This window comes from Mirounga leonina, unplaced genomic scaffold (genome assembly GCF_011800145.1).
Source record: "Mirounga leonina isolate KUSES-001 unplaced genomic scaffold, KU_Mleo_1.0 Mir_114, whole genome shotgun sequence".
NCBI classification, from domain to species: Eukaryota; Metazoa; Chordata; class Mammalia; order Carnivora; family Phocidae; genus Mirounga; species Mirounga leonina.
Window position 1 is genome coordinate 28,814,008 of NW_023270265.1, and position 14,606 is coordinate 28,828,613.

General features: G+C 44.3%; 1 protein-coding gene across 2 annotated transcripts in view; it reads left to right on the forward strand.

Moving 5' to 3' along the window:
• The window catches only part of PDCD11 (programmed cell death 11), a 46,201-nt gene that overhangs the window by 26,657 nt on the left and 4,938 nt on the right, over nucleotides 1-14,606 (forward strand). For both annotated transcript variants that reach the window (XM_035028409.1, XM_035028419.1), the window contains exons 20-29: nucleotides 1,002-1,543; nucleotides 2,417-2,479; nucleotides 6,988-7,096; nucleotides 8,664-8,753; nucleotides 8,960-9,062; nucleotides 9,503-9,680; nucleotides 12,414-12,470; nucleotides 12,984-13,106; nucleotides 13,722-13,844; nucleotides 14,249-14,552. In XM_035028409.1, coding sequence (XP_034884300.1) covers nucleotides 1,002-1,543; nucleotides 2,417-2,479; nucleotides 6,988-7,096; nucleotides 8,664-8,753; nucleotides 8,960-9,062; nucleotides 9,503-9,680; nucleotides 12,414-12,470; nucleotides 12,984-13,106; nucleotides 13,722-13,844; nucleotides 14,249-14,552 — 1,692 coding nt within the window. The remainder of the gene's footprint in view (nucleotides 1-1,001; nucleotides 1,544-2,416; nucleotides 2,480-6,987; nucleotides 7,097-8,663; nucleotides 8,754-8,959; nucleotides 9,063-9,502; nucleotides 9,681-12,413; nucleotides 12,471-12,983; nucleotides 13,107-13,721; nucleotides 13,845-14,248; nucleotides 14,553-14,606) is intronic.

Consider the following 14,606-nt stretch of genomic DNA (forward strand, 5'->3'; position numbering starts at 1 on the left):
AAATGTGGGAAATGTTGGAAACTTTTTTTAAGACACATAACCCAAACAAAACATGTCTGTGCATAGTTCTGACCTCCAGGCTGCTCATCCACATTCACTCCTGTACACTTTTGTGTGAGAGAAGAATGGGTTCAAGGGGATTCTCAACATTTGTAGTATTTTTCTCTGGATGATGTGTATATTTGGTCCTCATTTCAAGTACTTATTAAGGGGGCACCTGGGTGGCTCATTCAGTTAAGCATCCCAACTCTTGATCCCAGCTCAGGTCTCTATCTCAGGGTCGTGAGTTCAAGCCCCATGTTAGGCTCCACTTAAAAATAAATAAACAAACAAGTTAATAAATAAAGTACTTATTAAGCATCTAACTGTGTAGGGTATGGTGGAGAGGATTACATAGGTATAATTCCTCATGTCTGATTGCCTATAATTTTAAGACCTGGGGAAACAAAGAGAAATAGAAATAGTGTTAACCCCTCACTGAGTTTTCTAGCAGGTTCATATTCCATATATCCAAGTGAAGCTGGTGCGTATATAAGGGTATGAGTACAGGTTGGACTTTGAGGAAAGGTGGGCTAAATGCTTTGCATACATTGAGCTCTCAGTAATGACTCTGATGAGTGGTTGAACGGGTGAATAAATCAGGTGGGGCGCTGCAGAACTACAAGAGTCGGGGCTAGCCGGCTATGCTCAGAATCACCTCAGTAACTTTAAAATTCCGATTTCGCTAATTCTAGGATAGGATCCTAGGAATTTGAATTCAAAACAAAAGCTAAGTCCCAGGGCTTCTGATGTGGTGCCTTGAGTTTAGTCAGGTCACCTCAGTAACAGGAGGGGAAGCGGGGAAGCTAGGTGGAGGGAGTGAAGGCTAGTTTGTTACAACTCATACTAGCCCTGGGCCCCCTGGACTCAGGGGGCTTCCCCAGCCCCGCTCTGCCCAGTGGGTGATGACTGAGCACTTGTGCCCTGTAAGAAGTGGGGATGGTGGGTTTTCTGTTTTCCAGCTGAAGAAAGGCAGCGAGTACCAGGCGATTGTGCAACACTTGGAGGAGTCCTTTGCTGTCGCCTCCTTGGTAGAGACTGGCCACCTGGCAGCTTTCTCCCTGACCTCTCACCTCAATGACACCTTCCGCTTTGACTCAGAGAAGTTGCAGGTGGGACAGGGTGTCTCCCTAACCCTCAAGACCACAGAACCAGGAGTGACTGGTTTTCTTTTGGCTGTTGAGGGGCCAGCTGCTAAGAGGACTGTGAGACAGACCCGGAAGGACTCTGAGACAGTCGATGAGGACGAGGAAGCAGATCCAGCTCTGGTTGTGGGGACTATAAAGAAGCACACCCTGTCCATTGGGGACATGGTCACGGGCACTGTCAAGTCCATTAAGCCCACCCATGTGGTTGTAACCCTGGAAGATGGCATCATTGGCTGTATTCACGCCTCCCACATTCTAGATGAAGTTCCAGAGGGCACATCTCCTACTGCCAAGCTGAAAGTTGGGAAGACAGTCACTGCCCGAGTGATTGGTGGTCGCGACATGAAGACCTTCAAGTATGGAGGCTTTGGGAGATGGGCTGGTTCTGAGGGGAGATTATTGTAGTTGTGGGAGAAGGAATGGGCACTAAAGCAGGCTTGAAAAAGTTGTGCACAAATCAGATTTTCTTCTAATTAGCAGAAATGTTTACCGAAAGAATCCTTTTGTCTTTTTCCCCTTAAAAAAAAAAGGCACATGGTGTAGTGTTTAAGGGCATTAGTTTAAAGAAGAGAGACCTGGGTTTGCATTCCAGATTTGCCACTTAAAATTGGGTGACCATGACTTAAGTAGTTACTTAACTCTGAGTTTTATTTTCCTAATTTGTAAAATGGGAGTACGGGTGGTTAGTACCGTTTTTGCAGACTTGAGAGAACATCTGGTACCCAATGTGCCTAGCAGGTTGCCTGACATAGTTATTGCTCAGTATACATCAGAGGTTATTATAATCCATTCTCCACTACATACTGTACTCATCCTCCTTTTCTTTAAATCTACTTGCACTATTATTATTGTAGCAGAAATCCTTGCTGTAATAAGAAAAGCAAAATAATTCATAGTTTATAATTTGCATATTGATTTCAGTAACTGCTCTCTCTAGACCTCAGTTTCCCTACTTTCAGAGTGAAAGAGTTGGAGAATGTAGTCCGTAAGGAAAATACTACTCAGGGTTTAATAAGACAATACTGAAAGGTCAGATGAGCCAGCTCCCCAACATTTACTGCAGAGAATGAGAGGAAGCCCTCAGGCCTGACACGTCACCAGTGGGTGGGATGGCAGCACAGCAAGTGGCTTTTAAGCTTGGTTTCCTGGGACTAGAGAGAAAGACTGATCTCCAGATTATGGTGGTACCGAGAATAAGAGAAATGATTTGACCTAATTTTTTTCTCCAGATTTCTTCCAATAAGTCATCCTAGATTTATTCGAACCATTCCGGAGCTGAGTGTCCGGCCAAGGTAAGGGGAACCCCAGCAGCATGGTCTCATGGAAAGAGTGTGGGGCTTTGGAGTCAGGAACCTGAGTTCCAGCCTAGATTCTGCCAGTGTTGTGCCTTATTTTGCCTCTGTCTGTCCCAGTTGTCTTATTTCTCTAGTAAGGATATTTGGCTCTGATAGGGCTAGTTAGAGGGATTATATGAAACTTAATGTAAAAGCTGTATTTAGGGTTTAAAAGGCTGGTTGCAGTTCTGTTTGTCAGCATGTAAAAAAAAGGCACATTTTTGCTCTCAATTCAATTTTCTAGAACTCAGTAATTCCAAAAATAAACAACATGTAGCCAAGAATACCCATTCTTTGAGTGTAGAGACTACTCCTTGTTGACTGGAATTTTAGCTCATGTTCTAGTGGATTTTATAGAGGGGTGTTCAGTGAGGGATTCTGTGTGGAGGAAAACTAGTTTCATTTAATGTTGGATCCAGTTTGTCTGGGATCTTTTTTTTTCAGAGGATCTGAAGCATTTTGATCCATGGGCCTATTTCTGCTTCCTCCTTTAAAAAACCAGCCTCTTGAAGTTAATAGGTCATCAATGAATGAAGCTAGATACACATGACCGAGAGAATGGCTCTTCAGAGTCAGCTGTGGGGTCCATCCAGGGTGTAAGTCTCAAGTGCAGAGGGATATAATAGAAGGGCCTCTGAAGTAACTTTTAGGGGGTAAGGTTTTTTGTTTGCTTGTTTTTAATTATAGTTGATATACAATGTTACATCAGTTTCAGGTGTACAGCATAGTGATTGGACAAATCTATACTTTATGCTGTGCTCACCACATTTGTGGCGACCATCTGTAATAAATGCTCGTATCGTACCATTTACTATATCTCCTGTGCTGTATCTCTCATCCCTGTGACTTATTAATTCCATAACTGGAAGGTTATATCTCCCACTCCCCTTCACCCATTTTGCTCATCTTGCCACCCATTTCCTCTCTGGCAGCCATCAGTTCTCTGCATTTATAGGTCTATTTCTGCTTTTTTTGTTTATTTGTTTTGTTTTTTAGATTCCACATATAAGTGAAATCATGTGGTATTTGTTTTTCTCTTATTTAGTGTAATACTCTCTAGATCCTTCCATGTTCTCACAAATGGCAAGATCTCATTCCTTTTTATGGCTGAGTAGTATTACATCAGGGAGTAAGGTTTGGTCATTGTCCTGAAGGTATCAGAATAGAAGAGGAATATTTCTGGGAAGACTTGGGTCTGAGATGGGCATATATTCCTGGAATATTGAGTTCGAGATGCTAACCACATTCTTGGAACTTCAGAGTAAGCCCTTTAGTTCCAGAATAATGAGATTTGGTGGATGCACACATTCCTATTTGTTTACTGTGTGGTTTCCTTAGTTTTGTAGATTTTGATCATGTCCCCCTCCAGTCTTTGTAGTGAAAACAGAGAGAGCACCGTATTAGTTGTTTGAGTTCGCCAGATCTTCACCTGAGGTGTGATGCCTTGTTTAATTAAGAGTTGGGGGTCAAGTAGTTTATTCAAGCTAAGGGTAGACACGTTCAGTTAATGAGGGTTGGTTCTTCTGAGTCCTCCCTTCTTGGCTTGCAGATGGCTGTCTTAGGGTGTCTTCATGTGGTGTTCTCTGTGTAGATCTGTGTTCTAATCTCTTCCCTTTTTTTGCTTTTTTGTTTTATTGTGGTAAAAATACAAAACATAAATTTACCCTCTTAACAGTTTTTAAGTAGGCATCACAGTGTTAACTGTGTGCACAGATCTCCAGAACTTTTTCATCTTGCATGGCTGAAACTCTTTACCCATAGAACAACTCTCCATTTCTTCCTACCCCCCACCTCTGGCAACCACCATTCTACTTTCTGTTTCTTTACTGTTTCTTTTTCTGTTTGATTACTTTAGATAACTCGTGTAAATGGAGTCATGGACAGTCCTTCTGACTGGCTAACTTCACTCAGCACAACATTCTGAAGGTTCATCCACATAGTAGCATGTAGCAGGATTTTCCTTCTTTTTAAAGGCTGTATGATATTCCATGTATGTATAGACCACATTTTCTTCATCCATCCATGAACATTTAGGTTGCTTCCACATCTTCTTGGCTATTGTGAATAACACTGCAGTCAACATGGGCGTACAAATATCTCTTTGAGATTCTATTTTTAGTTCTTTTGGATATATACCCAGAGGTGGGAGTGTTGGATGGTATGGTGGTTTTTAATTTTTTGAGGAACTTCCATACTGTTTTCCGTAGTGGCTATACCATCCTATAGTTCTGCCAACAGTGTGCAAGGAAGGGTTCCCTTTTTTCCACATATCCACCAACGCTTGTATTGTGTGTTTGTTAATGGCCATCCTTAGAGCTGTGAGGTGAGATATCTCACTGTGGTGTTGATGTGTATTTTCCTGATGGTTAGTGATGTGAAGCACCTTGTCCTATGCTTGTTGGTCATTTTTTTTTTTAAGAGAGTAGGGAGGGGTAGAGAGAGGGAGAGAGAGAATCTTTTTTTTTTTTTAAAGATTTTATTTGTTTATTTGACAGAGAGACAGCGAGAGAGGGAACACAAGCAGGGGGAGTGGGAGTGGGAGAGGGAGAAGCAGGCTTAGGCGCCCCAAGAGAGAGAATCTTAAGCAGGCTCTATGCCCAGCACCAGACCCCGACTTGGGGCTCGATCTCATGACCTTGAGATCATGACCTGAGCCAAAATCAAGAGTCAGACGCTTTTTTTTTTTTTTTTTAATTTTTTATTTGACAGAGAGCACAAGCAGGGGGAACGGCAGGCAGAGGGAGAGGGAGAAGCAGGCTCCCCGCTCAGCAGGGAGCCCGATGTGGGACTTGATTCCAGGACCCTGGGATCATGACCCGAGCCACAGGCAGACGCCCAGCGGTTTGAGCCACCCAGGCGCCCCAACAGTTGGACGCGTAACTGGCTGAGCCACCCAGGCTCTCTGCTTGTTGGTCATTTTTATATGTTCTTTGGATAAATGTCTCTTCAAGTCCTGGTTTTTAATTGGGTTTTGTTGTTGTGTTATAGGCTAACCCTAATAAAATAATGACAATAATAATAATCCATAACTGGATAATGGCCCACCCTAACATTCTCATTTTAAGTTAATCACCCGTTTAAATTCCCGATCTCAAATGCGGTCACATTCTGAGATACTGAGGGTTAGCCTGTCAACATATAAACTTGGAGGTGGGGGTGGGCACAGTTTAGCCTGTAACAGAGGCATTCCAATGTCAGCTATTGAGTGAATAAGCTTTTTTTTATACCACTGTATAAGCATGATAGATACTGTGTATAAATTATCTATTTCAGTGCCAGGCACATAGATGTTCTGTGTGTGTGTGTGTGTGTTAAGAAATAACATTTTACAGATGTTCCCTTCCCTAGGCTTCTCTCTCCACCCTCAGAGGATGAATTACCTGTTATTCATTTGATACATATCCAGCTCTTTCATACTTCACTTATATATACATACATATATATTTATATACACACATGTATGTCTACAAAATTTTTTTGTGTGGTTTTCAAACTTTACATAAATGGCATGCTGTACTTAATATTTTGCAGCTTGTTTTTTTCACTCAAAATTTTGTTTTTGAGATCTGCTTTTGTGCCTGTAGTTAAAACAGTAATTCATCTTAATGAATGTGCCCAACTCTTATGTTCTCCAACTGATGGAGGACGTTTAAGGTTGTTTCTAGTTTTTCTCTTTTATAAATAATGCCACAGTGAACATCTTTGAACTTGTTCCACTGTGCTTCTGGATTTCTGTAGGGTGGAATTACCGGGTTGTAAGGTACATGCATTTTTAACTTTACTCGTATATGAAGGTTTCCATTTTTCTATATTCACCAGTGCTTGCTATTATATGTGACAGTCTACCAGCATTACTTGTACCATTTTATTGTTGAGTTTGGTTTTGTTTTAGAAATTACTTCAATTGGTAAGCTGGGCTGGGAGTTCTGTGATTTCTTTGAAGTGCTTTGTGGTAACCACAAGCCACATCCCCTTGTTGCTTTTGTGAGCAGGAAAAGAAAGTAATAATGGCAAGGTAGCATAGGGGACAGAGCCCTGGATTTTTGAAGTCAGAGCCCTGACTTCAACTCCTGGTTCAATAGCATAAAATGAGTTTAATAATATCTGCCCTGCCTCATTCACATGTGATTGTTGTTGTCACATTCACTGAGAGACTATGTGGGAAGGTTCTGCAATAGCTAAAGTATTACGAAAGAAGTAAAACAATTTTGTTTCCTAAATTTGTAAAGATTGTAAGCTACCTACCTACTTTATAGCTTGTTCATACCTAGGTGAATGAAAAGGAAGAGATTAGCTCTCATGTAGGTATTATGAACATTCCCCTTGGGGGAGAGAAATGGGCGTGTGGGAGGTGTGCATGAACGAGGGGTGTACAGTCAATCCATGGCCGCGTGGGGGAGACGGTTTCAAGCTAGAAGCCTTATGCAGAAGTTGGCATACTCTTTCCGTTGCTTTTCTGCGAACAGTGAGCTGGAGAAGGATGGCCGCACTGCTCTCAACACTCACTCTGTTAGCCCCTTGGAGAAGATTAAACAGTACCAGGCTGGACAGACTTTGGTTTGCTTCTTGAAGAAGGTGAGTAGTGCACACCCTGCAGTGTGATGCCATCCTTCTTTCAGAAAAAAGGGGAGCAGCTGGAGACAAAGGCCATTAGCACTAAGCATTTGAGTCTGTTTGCTACCGTGCTGGTTTGTGGGAGACCAGAAGCCTAATTGAGGAGCTAAAATTATGGCTCACGAAACAATTAGCAAGCAACTCACAGTTCAACATGTTTATAGATTAATTAAACGAAAGGGAAAGGAAAATAGAGAGCAAGATTTAAAGTAAATGTGCTATTGGATTCTGGATTCTTGTCTTTTTTTTTTTATTATTTATTTATTTGACAGAGATAGCGAGAGCAGGAGCACAAGCAGGGGGAGTGGGAGAGGGAGAAGCAGGCTTCCTGCCAAGCAGGGAGCTGGACACGAGGCTCGATCCCAGGACCCTGGCTGGGATCATGACCTGAGCCGAAGGCAGACGCTTAACGACTGAGCTACCCAGGCGCAGAATCCACAAAGGATTCTTGTCTTTCATAAAGTTCAGGTGCAATGCAGAGCAATACATACCTGGGTGCCAGATTATGTGTTCTAGCCTCAAGTGGAACAGGCATTCAAGAAAGGGAAGAGATCAGTAAAAACTACCGGTTGGAATATATCAGAGAGAAAGTTGGATTGGGCTTGACCTTGAGGGCTAGCTCCTCTTCACTGCTGCCAGATTTTTCTTCCATAAGCATTTGGCTGAGCTTGTCACTGATGCCCTTTAGTTACCTGTTGTCTCTTGGTGGTGTTCATAAGCCCCCAGTGCCGTAGGATGGTATTTAAGGCTCTTCATAATCTGACCTCATATACCTTGTGTACTAGTCAGCCTGAAAACCTCCTCTTTTTCCCTTTTTTATTTCTGTGCTCAGAGTACCCTCTATTCCTACAACCCTTTAAGGCCCAGCACAGATATTCCCCCCACTCCATATTCCTAATTCTCCTATATATTCCCATAGCATATTGTATTTCTACTGCTCTGGTTATTTGCATACTTGTTTGACTTACTCTTTGTAGACTGTAATCTTGAAGGTAGGGTTTGGCTTTTATTTATCACTAGGTTGCCACGTACGTAGTGGCTGCTTGATAAGTGTTTTGTTGAATGCACTTTGAAAACTAGGGCTCTGTATTTAGGGCAGGACACTGTAAACAGTGAAGGATCAAAATCTAAATTGATTTAGAAATCAGATGTTGAGCCCTGGAGATAATTAACCATCATTGGGCAGAGCTGAGCTTGGAGGAGTCTGCAGAGGTCAGTGGGATTGTTCTTGCTACTTGAGGACACCTCTGAGGTCATTTTTGCCTCCTGATCAGCTGAGGCACCAGGAGGGGTGCATGGTTAGCTAGCTCAGCAAAGGCTCTGAGCTAGACTCTGAGTGAAGTCTGTGAGAAGTGGAGATTGGGCAGGGGCAGTGGGATGTAGGGGCTGGATTCCTGTCCCTTGGAAAAATGTAGGATTAGGGCCTCTTCAACCCTGTGATTTTTAGGAAAGTCTTCTGTTTTAATGAAGGGAAAAGGAGATGTTTATATCCATCCCATTCCATTTCTCCTCCTATTTTTTTCTCCAGTACAATGTGGTTAAGAAATGGCTTGAGGTGGAGATTGCTCCAGACATCCGGGGCAGGATTCCCTTGTTGCTCACTTCTCTCAGCTTCAAGGTCAGTATGCTTGAGATCCCTGGAGAGAAGATCTCTGAACTCAGAGTCTGAAATCAGTGTCTGGTGTGTTTGCAGTGGGTACAAGAGAACTATGTACTTATTCTGGGATTAGTTTGGGACATACTTGGTATAGAGACTTAAATGCGAGTTTTGGGTAAATGCCAGACCTTTCTTCAAATGTTAAAGGAATTTTCTTGTCCTTCCAGGTTCTGAAACATCCAGATAAGAAGTTCCGGATTGGCCAGGCCCTGAAGGCTACTGTGGTTGGCCCAGATTCTTCCAAGGCCTTCTTGTGTCTCTCACTTATAGGTGTGGTGAAGAAATGCTGCCTGGTCAGGGAAGGGAGAGGGTAGAAAGGAGCAGGAAAGAGTCATCAGGTAGTGCCCAGGTTCAAGGATGCCTCAGGTATTGGAGTCCTCAGAAAGCCTAGTGTGGTTTGTGCCTTCCGGGACCATTTTTTCTCTTGGGGCTTTGTTCTCTGGCTTGTGTCACTCTGCTACTGTCTGAGCCGCCTTTTCTGACACAGTTGGTTTTCACAAGTCTCTCAGAAGGGGTGTCCATCACATGGCCCTGAGATTTCCTGACTACATGGCATGGTAACATGGGTGTTCATGATCATTCTGCTCCCCTTAACCTGGGCATCCCCAAGTTTGGGCAGCCTCTGACTCCCCAGCCTGTGCTTGGCCAGTGTTCCAGCTTCTTTCTTCATTTGCCCTTCCCTGAATCAGGTTCATTCTCCTGCCTACCAGGTCCTCACAAGCTTGAGAAGGGGGAAGTGGCCATGGGCCGAGTGGTGAAGGTGACTCCTAAGGAGGGGCTGACTGTCTCCTTCCCCTTTGGGAAGATCGGAAGAGTCAGCGTATTTCACGTGAGTGACTCCTACACAGAGACGCCCTTGGAAGACTTCATCCCCCAGAAGGTTGTCAGGTAGGCCTAGTTGGTTTGTTTTGTTCCTCTTTAGCTCTACGTGGGTAGATTTCTTTTTTAAAAAAAATATATGTGATATGTGATTTTGTACCAGAAAAAAATTGTATGAAAAAAAGAAAAGTTCTGTTGCTCCTCTCTTTCTCCACCACTTTTCACCATTATATACCTTGGTTTCTATCTTTCAAGACTTTTACACACATGGAGGTATAATGTTTTTAATGTAATAATAGAATTTCATTTTATATATCCTGCAGCTTGCTTTTTTTCTCATAGCAGTTTATCATGGACTTTTTTTTTTCCTGGGCTAGTATATCTAAATCTACCTTGTTCTTTTACCTTATTTTTAACATTTTTTTTGGTGTTCCGTTTTTTTTTTTTTTTTTTTGTCATTATCTAAAAGCTCTGTTGATGGACAATAATAGTGAAGTGAATATCCTTGTGCATGTGTTTGGACATGAGTGCAAGTGTATCCGTGAAATATATTCCCAGAACTAAAAGTGATGGGCCAAACGACATCACACATTTTGCCAAAGTGCCCTCCAAAATGATCATGCCGATTTATGTTCCTGTCATAAATATGACTGTTTCTCACACCCCTGCCAACAGTGGGTATTCTTAATTTTTAATCTAAGCTATTAAACAGGCAAAAATTGATCTCTCCTTTTATTGTATTTTTAAAGATTTTATTTGAGAGAGAGAGAATGAGAGAGAGAGAGCATGAGAGGGGGGAGGGTCAGAGGGAGAAGCAGACTCCCCGCCGAGCAGGGAGCCCGTTATGGGACTCAAGCCCAGGACCCCGGGATCATGACCTGAGCTGAAGGCAGTCGTTTAACTGACTGAGCCACCCAGGTGCCCCGATCTCTCATTTTAATTTGCATTTCTCTTACTGGTCATTTTCCCTCTTTATTGGCTCTTTACATTTGTTCTGTGCTTTGCTTGCTCATTTTTCTACTGAACCATTCATCTTTTTAATTAAAAAAAAATTGATCTATAGGTGATTTCTGCAAAAAGAGACCTTTGTAGTTGGGGGGGGGTGTTATGAACTATTTTATATGCACTAAAATGAGCCTGGTTCAGAGTTTTGTTTTTGTTTTTGACTTTTAAAGATGATTTATCTTAGAGGGAGCATGAGTGGGGAGAGGGGCAGAAGGCGAGAAGGAGACTCCCCGCTGAGTGCAGAGCCTGACATCACAACGTGAGCTGAAACCAGCTGAGCCACCCATGTGCCCCTGGTTCAGAGTTTTAAAGTCATTTTCTAGGGTGAATAAATTAGCATTGAAGAGGCAGGCTTCAGCCTGATACCGTGCAGACGTCTGAGAATCCAGGTTGGCTGAGAATCCAGGTTGGCTAACAGTAGAGTGGGAAGCCTTGAGGAGACAGGCAGGGAAGTTGTAATGCTCTTTCCCACCTCTGGTGTCCCAGCCACCAGCATCTGCCTAATAAATTCACAACCACTTATCAGAGCTAAACAGCACAGAGATATCCAGGGCCTGGGAGAAGAAAAGGAACACATCTGAGAAATCCAGGATTATCTCTGCTTTGTCTCTTGAGCTTTAAAAATGTGGTTGTGGCTTTTAGCAAAATTTTTATTTTATTTAATTTTTTTTTAAAGATTTTATTTATTTATCTGACATAGAGAGAGAGTGTGTGCAGGCAGAGGGAGAAGGAGAAGCAGGCTCCTGGCAGAGCAGGGAGCCCGATGTGGGGCTCGATCCCAGGACCCTGGGATCATGACCTGAGCCGAAGGCAGATGCTTAACGACTGAGCCACCCAGTCGCTCCTATTTTATTTTTTAAAGATTTTATTTATTTGACAGAGAGAGAGAGAGAGAGTGCCCATGCACACAAGCAGGGGGAGTGGCAGGCAGAGGGAGAAGCAGATTCCCCACTGAGCATGGAGCCCAATGCAGGACTTGATCCCAGCTGATCCCAGCTGAAGGCAGATGTTTAACCGACTAAGCCACCCAGGCACCCCAAAATATTTATTTTAAGTATATTTTATTGTAGCCATATCTGTGAGTCGTATTCAGTTGTGATATCTATCTAATATGGATAATAAATTAATTGCCTAAAAGTAGATGATCCCTAAGGTCCTTCCTGCTTTAGGGGCAGGTGCCTGTCTTGGGAAAAATTTGGACTATTGCCGAGATTCTTTCCACTGCTAAGATTCTATACTTTGAAATTGTGACTTTGGGTTGCTAAGTGCTGGTTTTGATGAAAAAAGTTTGGAAACCTAACCAAAGAGTAAACCCTGCTTTCCCTCCTGGAAGCCTCCCCTGCTCAGGCCTCAATGATCTGTTTCCTCTGATCTGCTGCCGTGAGCCTGCACTAGGACCTAGGTCATTCCCTGGTCACAGTTTCCGGTGGTTAGTGGCTGAGTTTGCACACTGCTGGGATCTGACATTAGGCTGGTGTCATCTCTGAGTACCCGTATGGCTCTGTGTGTCTTCCCGAGGAATCCATGTCTCCTTTCATTTTCTTCTCCCAATACCTTTCTTGGGTAAGAATAGGTAGTGACAGGCAAGTAAACTGAGGCCCAGAGAGGTGACTTGTCCAGAGTCCCTCAGCACATTCTCAACAGAATAAAGAAGAAGAGCCCAGGTGTCCCGTCCCCTCACTCTTACTTGTTGGTCAGCCTTGTGGGGAGGAAGCCTTGTGGGGAGGAAGCTGAGGCCCTCTGCTGTCTCCTGGGATGCTGAAAAGTCAGCATCTCCTTTTCTTGCTCTCATTCCAGGTGTTACGTCCTGTCTACTACAGGCCACGTATTGACTCTGTCACTGCGATCGTCCAGGTGAGAGTCTTTGGTGGGGACAAGAAGGGCACGGAGGAGAGGCTCCGTGGACCTGACACAGAACTTTGGGCTTCCCACTTTTCTTCTCTGCTTGTGCACTTTCTACCCTGCTCTGTCTTTGTCCAGAAAAGCTGCAGGCATTCACATTGCTAGAAGAACCTGTCTGCTCAAACTCTTGTTGCCCAGGGCAAGGTTCAGACATCTGCATGTGGTGTTCAAGACGACCATGCAGTGACCCCGGTGAGGGAAGATGGTCCAACCCCTAGGGTTCCGTAGTTCGTGGCATGTATCATGAAGTAATTGGCCTGAAGTTAGCCTGTTCCATGGTTAGAAATGGATGTTTTTGAGGCCAAGTCCTGACAGGACTTCAGGAAAGAGTAGGTCTGGGCTCTGACTATGGACGGGTCCAGAGTTGTATTCTTACATGTAGAGTTTGATTATCACAAATGTGTCACGGGTGAGAGTGGGAAAGGAGGGTTGGGGTACATGTACATAAGCCTTTTATTCCTTTAGGACAAACCCAGAGACGAAGAGCAAAATAACCGATCCTGAGATTAACTCCATCCAGGACATTCAGGAAGGGCAACTCCTGAGGGGCTATGTGAAGTCTGTCCAGCCGCATGGCGTGCTCTTTGGGTGAGTGAGGTGGTGCTTGGTGGGCCAGACGTGAGGGCCCCCCGCTCCGGGCCTGTTCTGGTCCTCAGGTCTGTGGCTTTCCTCAGTCACCTTCTCCAAAGAGGATATGAAGGAAAGGGAGTCTGAGTTCGCATCAGTTTTTTAAAATTCTGAGATGTTTTATACTTTAAAAAAAGTTTTAAATTATTCTTATTGGTGTTTTGGACAAAAAGCATGGCATATCCAATTTCAATTTTAAATACATTTGGATTTTCTTTGATTTAGTGTTTAATGGTGATTCATAAATGTTCTGTGAAACCACGTAACGTTCACATCCAGCAGGCAGCACGGCCTTCTCGGCCACGGCTTCGTCGTTTTCATCCTCCCCAGCCATTGCGAGTGATGCGTTGCGGTGCTCTGGTGTGGGGTGGGAGACGCCCTTCAGTCAGATCTTCATGATGCCTGATAATTGTTTCTAGTTTACAAAGCTTTCTTTAACCTTTTGAGTGCCGGGAACTTCTGTCTGTCCTAAATCCTTGTCACAACTTGGGTCCTTGGGAAAGTGGAGGCGCTAGGCTAGGCTGGGACTCTGTTGTTGTATTTATGACCACAGGACCCTTGTCTCTCTCCTGTCAGTCTTGGCCCCTCCGTTGTGGGTTTGGCCCGATATCTGCATGTCTCCCAGTACAGTCCATCCAAGAAAGCCCTTTACAACAGATACCTCCCAGAAGGGAAGCTGCTCACAGCCAAGGTCCTGAGGTAGGTGTCTCCCCTGCCCTGCACTCCCTCTTTTCCCTGGGAGCACTGGGAGGAGATTCAGAGGTAAACTAGACATAACGGCTTGGGTGGTGTTGGTGCAGTGTTCAGATGAACAAAGCCCCTTTGTTTGGAGCCTTCTACCTCAGTCCCAGCCTCCGCTCCTAAAAGCTGATGTGGACACTTTTCTGTACATAGGTACTTATTGGGGACAGAGTAGGGGGACATCGCAGCTGCCCCCTGTATTTTACTATTCAGCGTGGTAAAATGTGCAGGTTGTTTTGAAGGATACTGAATGGATTGCAAGGTAGGGGGTGCCGGGCCCAGAAAACTGGGCTGATCAGGAGAGGAAGGCCTGGGCTGTTTGCTGTGCTTGTTGTCCTCATTGTTCTCCCTCCCTGTTGTAGCCTGAACCACCAAAAGAACCTGGTAGAGCTGTCGTTCCTCCCCGGTGACACCGGGAAGCCGGACGTGTTTCCTGCCTCCCTAGGGCTGCCGCTTCTAAAGCAAGAGGAGAGGGAAGTGGAGGCAGAAGAGAAAGAGTGCAAAGGAGAAGAAGAGAAGGAGAAGAAGAATCAGAAAAGGAAAGGGAAGAGGAACCAGGAGGGGCAGGAGGAGGTGCAGCTGCCTGGCAAGGAGAAGAGTGAGCCCCAGAAACCGCAAGCAAAGAAGCAGGGCAAGCGGCGGCGCCGGGAGTCTGCAAGCGAACAGGTACGTCCCTTGGGGAGGATGGCCTCCCTCGCCTGAAAAGGAGCACACTTCAAA